This window comes from Sitodiplosis mosellana, unplaced genomic scaffold (genome assembly GCF_009176505.1).
Source record: "Sitodiplosis mosellana isolate CC-2019 unplaced genomic scaffold, AAFC_SMos_1.0 Smas_scaffold_3, whole genome shotgun sequence".
Taxonomy (NCBI): Eukaryota; Metazoa; Arthropoda; class Insecta; order Diptera; family Cecidomyiidae; genus Sitodiplosis; species Sitodiplosis mosellana.
Window position 1 is genome coordinate 1,911,513 of NW_022595246.1, and position 13,250 is coordinate 1,924,762.

A 13,250-nucleotide genomic window follows, 5' to 3' on the forward strand; every position below is an offset into this window, starting at 1 on the left:
GCATTTACGTTAATTCAGTATTGAGTAAAACGAATTCAAAATACATTTTAAGTTTTGTTTATTGTCTCGATAACTCATTCATTGGAAATCAATTTACAGAAAGGAAAGCAACAGGAATACAAGCTGGGCCAATTTCTCAAGAGACGATACAATAAACTCATTGGCGATAAGTATTCACCAGATAAAGTGTATGTTCGATCAACAGATTACGATCGAACGATTATGAGTGCTTTGGTGAACCTAGCAGGTATATTGTATAGGTTTATATCCGTATAGCAGATTTATAAAGGTTTATATTCATAGGTTTGTATCCACCAACTGGAGATGACATCTGGAATGAGGATATTTCTAACTGGCAGCCGATACCAGTGCATACAATACCATTGATAGCTGATTATGTGTTATATGGGCCAAAGAACTGCTCAAAGTATGATGCCGTTTTCCAAGAGTATATAAAAAATTCGCCCGAAGTGCAAAAACTCCAAACAAAATATCAACAATTGTTGAAATTTTGGTCGAAAATGTGCGGATCGGATATTAAAACGATCGGCGATGCTTCTCTCTTGTACAACACACTTTACATTGAGAATTTGCACAACAAATCGTTAGTACCTTAATTCATTTTAAGCTGTCACTTTTGCGTTGAAAAAGCGACACAATTTATCTGCAGACTAGCAGCATGGGCACAAAAAGCAATTGAACCGAATGGAATAATGGAATATATGGCAAAATTTTACTTTCAAATGGGTTCAGCAACACCACAATTGGCTCGCCTTCGAACCGGGTTTTTGATAAAAGAAATGCTCGAGCGATTCACGCAGAAGATCAACGCAACACTGTCCCCAGATCGTTCTCTCTGGCTATATTCATCTCACGATTTAATGATTTCAAACATGTTGAATACTCTAGGGCTTTTTAAGGTATTTTTCATTGATGTTTAGTATAAATGTGTATAACTAGATATTTGCTTTTATGTTCTTTTGATATTTTGAAATTAGAAGACACACTTTACTACAGATTCGATTTTTCCAGTTACATTTACCAAATTATGCATCGAGCTTACATTTCGAGCTGTATAAAACAGAAAAAAATGAAAGTTACTTTCAATTCTTCTACCGAAACGCCGAAGAGGAACATCTTTTGCCAATGAATATTCCGAAATGTGGAGAAAAATGTTCGTTAGACCAGTTTTATGCTGCGTATAGTGAAATCATTCCAGGCGACCGTGATACCGAATGTAGTTTGCCTTGAAGAAATGTCACAGTGTTGCGTGTGTTTTTGAAAAAACAAAATGCAGAAATCGTTTTTGATAGAGCAATTTTATGGAGTTTAATTAAAATAAAGAGGAATAATTTTCATCGCTTTTAGATTTGATAGATGCAAGGCGTTTCATTGTTTGGCTCCTTTTTTACAGAATGATGTAAACATAAATGTTTTTTTAAATGGTTGTTTTTTTTTTGATTGACGCCAATTAACAAGTAGGTATTTAGCCTTCATCAGTGCTTATCAGTTAATCATCTATACATATATCTTCTTAATTAATGTGAAATATAATTTCTCAATTCAGATTCATCACGATTCATTTTCAAGCGACCAACATTTATGTTTCATTTAAAGGAAATCTTGCTTCTTTGTAACTTGTTTGTAAGAAAAACGGCATGAACATGCATCGCATTTGAATTGCAAAAGGTAACTATTCAACAAACAAAAATATCGAAAATTTCTATGAAAAAACACAGCAAGTATCTATTGATTTAAGAATATTGCTGTTCTATCAAAATCTATATTTTTCGTAGAAAATTACGATTCATAATGGGTGAATCAAAACTATTAAGAGTTTTTTCGTCGTTAATATCACGTAATATCATGCTCGGATAATGTTTTATGTCCTACGTCATGCGCCCTAAAACTATGCATTACTAGATGTAATCAACTAAATGATAATGTTTTATCTGTAATTTTGTAGCCGCACATTTTCCATGCTCAAAAAGTGTCATAATACAATCATTCTCATAGAGCCCATAAGTTGTTCCTTCGTTCTATGGGTGCCAATTGTATGATTGCAATGTTGAAATTATAGTTTTGACATTTTTAGCACTACATGGAATGTAGGCTACTGTAGTTGTTTTTTTCCTAAGAAAATTTTAAGAGAGAGTTTTTGGACCGTAAATTTATTCATTTTAATATCCATATTTTTTATTTCAAGCTAAGCAATTACGCCTAAACGATTAAAACTACATTCCATGTAGTGCTTACGATAATAATTTGATGAGAAACATCAAATTATTTAAACCCCTTAAATTTACAAGCTTCAAGAACGCAGAACGGAGCGAAGCAACGATCTGTGGTCTTGATTTACACTTTTTTTTCGATTTTCGCCTGTGTGGCGGCCGTCTACATGGGAAGTTTGTATAAAAACCTCGTTGCAATATATATCGCAATTATTTTAGATAATCATATAACTGCGCTTGGGCTAATGAAAAATAAAATGCATTTTTCTAAAAATTTTCAAATTTATTTGGTTCTTTTGTTGAACATCAAATGACAGGGACAAAAAAAGAGACGGTATTCAGCTTTTTCAGGCCCCTAAAACCCCTTTTTTTCAAGCCATTTTTCTTTTTCGATTACGTCTCACCTTTGGCTTCCGGATCTAATCAAGCAACGGTGCAATTGGTTGAAAAATAACTGGCTTACCACGCGAACGAATTATGGTCATGCTCACGAGTTTGTTATTCTTTTTCGAAATCATTGGACCTCCAAACGTAGCGGGAGTTCCCATGCTTTCATCTAAAGTGTAACACATCAAATGATTTGCATCAAATATGAGGGGCACTTTCGGTTTGCATTTGGCGCCATCCAAATACTTTGTATCATAACGCCTCGTTCTCAATGTTCCATCCAATATCACATCGCCGTAGACAGTGACCATTTTGAACGGGTCATTCATTTTGTAATCTTTGTCCACCAAATCGATGCTGCCAACGTTATCGTTGAACTCCAACGGTTCTTTAAGTGTAATCTTGGAAATGTCAAATGCGAATCCCGACAGTGCGTATTTCTCATGAATTTCTATCTGGTCTTCAGTGACTTTAAGTTTTGTCGCATTTCTTGATAGTTTATTAACGATTACGTAGACATATGGGGCGCCGAGCACACTATGCGCACAGGTCAAAATCTCCGTTTCCGACAAAATGATTGCATTAAATTGTATTTGAAAATCTTCGTCAGCATCGGCATATTTACTCTTGAAGGCAGTAAGAAATTCTGTAATAGAAAAACATCTCAGAATGAATATTTATACTATAAATCATGAGAAATCTCCACTTTTGCCCAGAGATGACTTTAGCGCACCCAAGTGCGCTACAGCGCACTCGAGTATTTGTGTTGTTTTTTTGTTTTTTTCTTCGTTATACAGTTTTTGAAAAACCACATTTATATTAGTAAAATATGAAGAAAAAATCCCCAAAAGTAGAAATTGCGTAATATTGCGAAATTGAGCCAATGCGCGTGATTACTAGGTGCATATGACTACACAATGCGAATACCGGGGGCAGAAAATGTAAGCTCTTCTTCGTTATGTTACACAAAATATTATTTAAAAAAAATCCTGGCCAAAAAGCTAAAGTAGAACGAAAATACAACAAAAATACTCGGGTGCGCTTAAGTCATCTCTGCTTTGCCTCTCCTCTATTTAAAATATAAAAAAAGTGACGTTAAAAACGGTTTGATTTAGTTCGAATTTTGAATGCACACTTACTTCCCGGTGCCGTTATATCGGCTATAAATTTAGCTTCTTTAGGTGTAAGCGGAGGTGGAATTGGTTTCACGCTCTGAAATTAATGTAAAAAATGATTTTGTTTGCGTTGTTGAGAATAAAAATTGGGGCATTGTGATAAGATACCTTTGGGTCACAAATAAAATCAAGAAATATAGTAATTGGAAGGAATGCTCCGCGGCCACCTGTTGTTCCATTTGTACCCACTGTTATCCCCACTATTTTGCCATTTGTTTTTGAAACGACTGGTCCACCCGAATCGCCGTGTGTAATAATTTTGCCATCATTCGTAGCTTCACCAGTTGTAAAGTACAAAGTCTGACTTATGTTAAATGTGTTGGCTCGTTTGAGATCAGACATATAGTTCGCATCGCAACGCCTCAATATCGATGGTCAGGTGTTGTTCAACACGCCATATCCATAGGCAGTGACCACTTCTGATGGGTTATTCAATTTGTAATCCTTGTCCACGAGTTCAATACTGCCAACGGTATCGCTGAATTCTAACGGCGTTTTCAGTGTAATTTTGGTAATATCAAATGCACCAACAATCAAATGACTATAATGTGGGTGACATGCAATGTTCTCTTTTTCGACTTTGATTTTAAATTTCTGGTTTGCATCTGATACAACTTTCGTACCAGCTACCACATAAACATATGGAGCGTCATCCACACAATGGGCATTCGTGATAATTTCCGTTTTCGACAGAATAAATGCGGTACACCTACGCGTAATGTTTCTATTAGGATCATTTGGATGGTCTTTGTATTCATGCAAATATTTTGTAATAAAATCGTTTCATTTTCAGTACAAGCAATAATATTCAAAGAAAAAATGAACACACACACACACACAAAATGGTTAGGGGGGGAACCGAGAATTTTTCATCTATAAAATTCGTTTCTATCATTCAGTTTTAATACCATCTGTATGTTGACTCAAATATTTGACTAAATCTATAATCCACTATGAACGATATTTTTAACCACCACAATGTTATGAATTTTCTGACAGTAAACCGACAGAAATGCATATTCGTTTTGATAACAACGCACAATTGAAAGTTATCATTTGCAGTGAAACGTTTCTGGAGAAAGTTCGAAAAATGTCACACTTGTAAATAAATATATTGTTTGAAAAAAATGATAAAATCTGGTATTATTTTCAATTAACAGAGGCGTGGTCAGCCCCTAGCAAAATTGATAGAATATTTGAATTTTTCGGACAAAAATTCACACGAAAAAAAAATGAAAATGATTCTAAAGCAGACTTACTTGCGGGGATATGGATTCCAGCTACAAACTTTGCCTGTGACATGTTTTTAATCACTTCGCCCTTAAGAAGAGCTTGCGAGAAAAAGCCATCTGTCCATTAGAAAAAAAGTTGAAAGAACCTCCGAAACAATTTCGGTATCAAAATTATCCCGAAAGAGGCGCCGCATGTCCATAACAACAAATCAGGCTTTATACAACACATATACAGACGAATCCTCACTCTTTTCACAGTTGCGACCGGTGTGTACTGTGGCTAAATTCTATTGCATCGCTGCTATTGCGAGTGTATATTGGTCAACAACATACCGTTGGGTTTTGGTTCTCAATTATAAGATTTCAAATACTTTACACTCGCACAGTGTGCGAGCACACACAAAGCAACACGCTCAAAACATGTAAACAACGATACGGCGTCTGTATGAAATACTGCGTTTAATTTTTCTGAATAATTTGTGTTGGTCCGTCGTACGAAAATTGTTAGATGCTACAATATGACTTGTTGCCTTTTTCATACAACCGTGAGCAGTGAGCATCACTGTGAGCAATGGCAATACAAATAGATAACCAATTCATTTCAATACGTATTGGTCATCCTTCACTCAAGCGTCGGTTATACCGTATTACGCACGCACATTGAAGTGCGAAAGAGACAATCGATCATATTGCACTATCGTTTATATTCTGTATTACGCATCACTATAGATGATACAGAGAAAGACAGATGCCGAAAGATATAATGAATGCGGACACTGCATTGGTGTTTGTGTATCTCTGTGTGAGGAACAACGTAAAATCTGTGTAGTTGTTGATGTTTGCTAAAATGAAACACGAATCGGAGCACTAAGGCGACCTCTGAAAAGATTTTTTCCATAGGGCAGAAATCGATCGGTTTTTTGCGGAAGTACTTTCGAATTGAATATTATAGAAGTCAGAAAAAATCTTTTCGAATCATAAAAAGCGTGTACGAAAACAAAATTTGTCTTACGTTTGCCTTGGAGTTCCTAGAAAAAGAAATTTCGTGTTTCCTTTCAGCTCTACAGAAATATTGTATTTTATTGGATAAAAGTGAAAATCATAAAAGAAAAGAAAAAAACTAAAAATTCAACGATAAATAGCACCGAAAACAAACCGTGTAGTAGATTCATTTTAATTTGCCGACCAAATAGAGTTTTGACCTATTGCACAATGATAGTAGAGAACTTTCTTGTACTCTTTGAGAAGAGATACTTTGAATTCGTTTGGTCTTCCCTATGCGGTCCTGCCTCTTTTATACCATTCATACACCAATAACTAACACATGCCATGCAACGTATAATCGATGAATTGTGGTATTTTTCAGTTATGGAATTTACGAATTGAGGTCGGCTAACACAAATGCAACCAATTTCAAAGAAAAATTTTCCCCCAAAAAGAGGAGACACTCAATCCAAATCTGATACGGACACCGCAATAATCTAGACATGCCAAAGCAAAACTAACGCTCCAGATTTGGATAAAGTGGCCCAAATCCCTTGGAAAGAAGTTTTCTTCCCTGTGGTTGTTTCTTGTTGTTGAATAGTGTAATCATGTTCAAACATTCAATGAAGCTCAATAACAAAATTCCTTTGATCGACACGTGTAGCTGATAAAATTTGTGGAAATTGATAGAAAAAAATGGAATACGTTCGAAAACATTTTAAATTCAGATGTAACTGGTTCATAATTTGGTTAGTTTCGGCTGTTGCCAATTGTTTTAAAACTTACTCATTGTTTTTTGTGTACATTTTTGTTCTCCAGCCTGATGATGCTGCTAACAAGAGCGAAACGTCGCACAATAAACGAATAATCATTTTCGAATATGGTTTTAGCCCAACACACCACTTTTGTATTTATTCAGATGGAATGAAAAAACAACAGCTATACGTGTGCATCTAATTTAGTTCGAAAACCGAAAAGTAATTTTCAGAAAACCTCCTTTTTATAAGTGGTCCAACTTTGTGGAACAAAATTCAAGAAGAAATTCGCAACATAGGTGATTACGTAGATTTCAAAGAATATTATAGTAAATACTTATTTAGCAAACAAGAATAATGTAACGAAAAAATAAGAAAGAAACGAAAAACTAGATTTGAGAAAAATGTAAAACTGAATTGGCCCATTGGGCAGCATGTGTAATGATTACTTTAAGAGTACTTTTTCGTTCAATGCGTGATGAAGGGTCATCATGTAATATATATACATATACATATGTTGTTGATTATAAAAATGGGATTAGCCAAATTTCGCTTCATTACATGTATCGCTGAGCATAAAAATGGGAATACAGATCTGTTATATCAAGAACCAAACATGAAAAATTATTTCGTAAGAACGCAACATGAATCTCCAGTCGGCATGAATGTCACATGAGCTCTGGTTGCTACAGCATTCTTATGAAGCGCTTCAGTGTGGCGCAAATTCATGTTGCGTTTTTACGAAATAATTTTTCATGTTTGGTTCTTTCGCATATTGCTTCTTTGTTATATTTTTTCGATTGCTCTGTTCATTTTGCATTTTTTAGTTTGAAAAAACAAGACTCACTGTGCATAAACAGTGTAAAATCAATAGAAAGTACTGTTGCAATGCAAAGCAAATCAGAACTTCTGATACACTTATCGGTTTAAGAAGCCATGACTCATACTCACATCTTTCAGCCAGTAAATTCCTCTTTCATGCAAGAAAAAAAATCAAATCAAATCAAAACAAAACAAAACAGAAAAAGCATTATGGCCAATACAAATTATGTTTTTGTTTATAGAGAAAAAAATCAACGTCATAAACTGTGTTTTTTTATTACTTCAATGTAGCATGTCAGGGATCGAATTTCATTTAATCGAATGGATGTTGTGGCGAGCACATCCTAACGTTAGAATTTAACGAGAAGTGTCAGCCACACACACACACACACTCGGATTCACATCAGTGAATGCGTGTGTGCATGAGCAGCTCACTTGTGGTTGTCACACAGTCACTTGATTCGTTTCTCTTATGTCAAAGTTCTCTTCTGATTTCGACCGCTCGACCGACCACACGTATTCACTTCATTCACTTCTTCATTCTCTTCATCACTTGAGTCTAATATTATTTTATGCTTCTTTTTTGGTCTATTTCCATAATCACTGTGCAATCCTTTATAAAAGGCACGAAATTCCGGGGGAACGTATTCCAACAGCTTCATCAAATCGTCGTACTTTTTTCGTTTTATTGGTCGATACTTTGTGTACAGTGACAGCAGGTCATAATTCGAGAACGAAGATATTGCTCGGCCGGCTTTACATCTTTTGTGTAGATGAATTTGAACCGGAGAAGATGTGTCATATCTTTCGATTGTAATTTCAAATGGGTTGACGATTTTCTGCATGTTTAGCCAATTCACTTTTTCGCCATTCATGGCCGTCTTTCGGTTTGTAATCGCATTTTCGATTTGTTCTGAAGAAAAAAATCTCCATTTCCATTTTAATCACCGTGAATTTTGGTTCATTTTTGTTAGCTTGTGCAATAATATTAACCCAATGATCAGGAGTGAATTTTGATTTGGTTTTTACTTTTTGTCTCTCTATTAGCCCGAATGCACGGTCGCAGCCATTGTAGCTATGGCCGCTGACGAAAAACCACTGTTCGATTGATTTTAGTGCACTGTGTGGCCACGAATCAAGACATTTTTTTAACATTAATGTCGGTTCTATATCGCGGATTTGTCCGGGACATGCATCGCTGTAGAGTAATATTTTTTCTGTTTCCGAGGGCACACAATTTTGGAAATGTTTTAATAAGCACGACGAGATCTCTTGGGCGCCATGCGATGCAATTGACCTGACCCAAATATACATGTATGCCACATCACGTTTTTCATCAAGTATACATAAATTATTATGCACCCATAATTGTCTGCGATAAAAGGCTTCACTAGTTGTAATCGAAGGTAGTTCAAGAGCTCTTTGCAAATCGAATGTAAACATTTCAATTTTATTGGTATCATCACGCGCCAAATTTCGAGTTTCTATGAAGTTTTTCTTTGTATTTTTCACTATTTGCCAATGGTGACGTCTTTGTTGCATAACGTTTTTCTACAGTATTTGTTCGTTCAGAATTTATTTCAGCTTTGAATTTGTCATTTGAACATTTACGACAAGTGTCCACTTTCTTTGGGTGAAATGCCAAATTTAAAGACGTATTGAAAACATGTCGAAATTTCCATTCAGACACCTTTTTTTTCCTAAATTCATACACCAACGGATATTCCTTATACATTCGCCTGATGTTCATATTCGGATTCAAATATTTCTTCTTCGACTGTGATGATAATGTTTGGAATTTTCGAATGAAATTTTTCACGAATTTCAAATCACTTTCTTTGGTTTTTCCAGTTGGAAATCGTCCACGTAGTTCATTGGCTAATTCATTTATAGCTATAGATTTAATTGCCCTATTCAAAGATGAACTGGATACTTGCAAGCATTGCAAGAAGAATCTGAAACAAACTTCTTCGTGTCCACCGCAAGAGTTCGACAAAAAGTACTTTTATTTTGATTTTCTGGCAACACATTTTACTGATTTCAAATCCTCTTTAGCTGGAAGGCATTTCGTGAGCAAGCGCAAGTAAAAAGTTCCAATTCTTTAGCCCATAGAATATTTTTGCCTGTTGGCGCCAATTTTTTCCGCGCATTTTTTTTTTTTGCAATCACACTTTGTTTGTTCGTGAAATATTTTTGCCTTCACTTTTCTACCAGATTTTGTTTCATGCTCCAAACCCTTTTGAACTTTGATTTTGTGTGTATAACACAGCGCAATTGTGAGCTGGAGTTCCTCGCCAATTCCACAAGAAGTGAATGCGGTTGCGTGAGTTTCACAAAGTAAGTCAATTGATTTCCTAGTATTTTGCATATGACTTCTACCACTTTTAATTGATCACTATGAAAGGACACTGATTTCCAATTTTCCCAATACTAAAGGAGATAACGTTACTTCAATGTGTGGAACTGTTGCTATCCGTTGTATATAATCTTGCAGTTGAATATAAAATGCTTCAAAAAGATGTTCATGATAATTTGGATAACACTGAAACTATTTCCAACGGCTACAATTGTTTGCCTGCATGCAATTCAATCGATTACAACGTGGAAATTTTAGAAAATAAATTCAGCGAAACGAAATCAACACGAACTGGAAAATTGAATGAGTCATTGTATGTATGAGTATGATCCATGTTTGAGTTTGTAGTATACACTTAATCTTTCCAGAGATTGCATATTTGCTGCTGAGAAGGCCTGAGCTGAGCTGAATTTGCTAACTCAGGCGCCTGAAGCGTTATTTTAACGCATTCACAGTACAAAATTCATATGCCCTGTAGATTTGCCAAGGCATTCGACTAGAGGTCATATGAATTTTGTACTGTGAATGCGTTAAAATAACGCTTCAGGCGCCTGAGTTAGCAAATTCAGCTCAACTCAGGCCTTCTCAGCAGCAAATATGCAATCTCTGATCATTTCAATAATTGGTTTTTTATTCTGGTTCGCTTTTTTTTAATTTTCAGCCAACCGGCTCGTTTAAACATTTTTTTCGAGGAACGTCAATTCATATCAATTAAACGGTCGGAACTTTATGGTCCAATTGACTTCCTCGCCAATTGTGGAGGCATTTTAAGTCTCTTCCTTGGAGCTTCTTCATTGAGTATCACCGAGTTTTTTATTATTATTTCACACTTCGCCAGGGCTATTCACTTTCAGCTCGTATATCACAATGCAGGTCGTAAACCAAAAATACCGTTAAGGCTGCGGAAGAATGCGACACTGTCGAACCAACCGAAGAAAAAAAGGGTTAATCAAAACATTTCCATCTTAATACGTAGATTAAACCACTATAATAAGCTCACATGCTTTTGATTTTATGCGCATTGCAAATATAATTTATAACTGCTCTCACGAAATTCATTTGATATCTGAACGCAATTTATATGTAACATGTACTGTATGTATGTATTGAAATGCTTGAAGTAACGTGATACAGAAATGTTGCGCGGAAATGTGTCACAAATAGAGAAATTATCAAATAGAGAAGCTTTTTTTCTGTCAAATGGGGAATATTTGGTATCAAATGGAACAGCTATTTGGTGTCAAAGCTATAGCATAGCTGTTCTATTTGACACCACATAGCTTCCCTATTCTAGAGGCGAGACACAAATTCTATTAGAGTCTAGTTACATTCAATTTTATATATTTTTTGCTTTATGTCCTCTAATTATAATTTTTCTAGTTTTGGTGCAAAAGTGCTAATATTGTGCTATTATTTCTAGTAAAATCGCTTGCAGAGCATATTACACTATCAATACAACGCTTATGGAAGACCTAACGGGACTATTTTGTAAACAATAAACAATATCTCCAGAAGCGTTAACATTGGCAAACAAAACTCACTAATTTCCAGCCAATGACAGATAGCTGAGGATATATGTTTGGATTTTGTGACTTGCTATTCGTGCAAATTTATGTGAAATTTTGGTTGAGTGTTGATGGAGTCACAGAGTGTAATGGAAAATGTGTTCCAAACTCCCCTCCATCATAAATTTGTTTGAATAGCACGTCACAAAGTCAAAATATCCCAATCTCAGCTTGCTGAGTTTCTATGCTCAGCATATATCTTCAGCTATCTGTCATTGACTGCTAATTTCTTCTATTTTTCCTATTATCGTTGAATAATGTTCTAATTTTACTCATTTAAGTTTTGTGTCTCTCCCCTATTTGATTAAAAAAATAAAGCTTCTCTATTTGTGAAATTTTTCCGTGCAACATTTCTGTATGATATTTTCGCTCTAAGCTATATATATGACTTTCGAGAAAAACTTTTAACAACACCAGTAATATATACTAACAATAATAATTTTAGCAAAATTTTAATCGTTTAAAAAAGGAATTAATGTGAATGTGACAAAGTCCACTGCATTCTAAATATATGCAAAGACCAAATAAATCAATGAAAGGTAAAAATTGATTTCCACATTGTTTGTATTCATCAATTGATTTGAATGTGACGAAAACAAGCCGTTACTCAGGTGCGGTGCGAAAGAGGTGTGAATTGTTTAGGAGAATGTTTTATCTGTTGGAATGGAGTGAAATGCGCGTGTATCGATACGCGAAATCAGAAAAATCGGAATATATCGAATGCACACGCACATCCGTTATTGTTCAATGAATTCGAAAAAATCGTTGAACTGTAAAAAGACATTTCTATACCTTTTTTCACTCCATTCGCACACATTCATTCGTTCCTTCATTCCTTCGTTCGTTCGTTCGTGTGCAGCGCAATTGCGGTTTTTCGCATTGCTATTTATATGTGTTAAAATATGTGAACTGAATGAGTAGGAGAGCATATGATGAAAAAGGATTGAATCCTAATCGAATTATGGGTAGATTTGAATGAGCAGTCACGTTTTCTCTCTCGTTCTCTTCATTCACACCATTTTGCTGGGCGATGAAATCGAAATTTCACATTGCAACATTTGTATGTGTGGCTTCTTGTGTATTGAGATTTGGGGTTAGCACTTTGTGTATGATGAGGTGTTGGAGCACATAACACTCTATTCGGTCTGCTGAATTTCGGCATTTTTCTTGCTTATAATAATACATTTTCCAATTCAGTACGGATCGTTCGTTTGATGAACACAGTTCATTTTTTCTGCGTCACACCAATCGCAAATGGACCGAAATCAAAGCAACCGCTCACCCTTTTGTCCTTGTCGATTTATTTTTATACGAATTAATTATTTATTCAGTTGAGAATAATTAAATAAGGGAAAAATAGAAATTCCATTTGGCAATGCCAACAAACGATGCCTGTACGAATACATTGGGCTGAATCGGTTGCTGTCGTCTGCCTTTCATTTTTTATTCCGAAGCACTTGACAACAATATCAATGCACAATTCAATGGTTTCAACGATTATAGAATATGCGGTGACCATATGCTTTAGATTTATTTGAAGCGAAAAAGAGTGTGAAAAAAGGCGAAAGCCAAAAAAGACCATTTCCTCTAAATTAGATACTCAAAATTTGACAAAATTCGGTTTCGATGAGCCGATTAGAAGTTGATTTTCGTATTCACACTTTTTTTTAGGCCAGATTGATTATTGTAGAACAAAACCCCAAGTCTAAAGGTACGTTACGCTGCCCCCCCCCCCCCCAAATT

At 35.4% G+C, this 13,250-nt stretch overlaps 1 protein-coding gene across 2 annotated transcripts in view; it reads left to right on the forward strand.

Annotated features, from left to right (window-relative positions):
• Positions 1 to 1,376, forward strand: part of LOC129565532 (prostatic acid phosphatase-like) — a 6,040-nt gene extending 4,664 nt beyond the window's left edge. Inside the window, exons 2-5 of one of the 2 annotated variants that reach the window (XM_055440514.1) lie at positions 100 to 247; positions 304 to 604; positions 671 to 920; positions 1,033 to 1,376. In XM_055440514.1, the coding sequence (XP_055296489.1) occupies positions 100 to 247; positions 304 to 604; positions 671 to 920; positions 1,033 to 1,251 (918 nt within the window). In that variant the 3' untranslated portion in view covers positions 1,252 to 1,376. Of the gene's footprint in view, positions 1 to 99; positions 248 to 303; positions 605 to 670; positions 921 to 998 lie in introns of both variants that reach the window. The other variant, XM_055440515.1, reaches the window with a different exon arrangement.
• Positions 1,377 to 13,250: the final 11,874 nt, after the last annotated feature.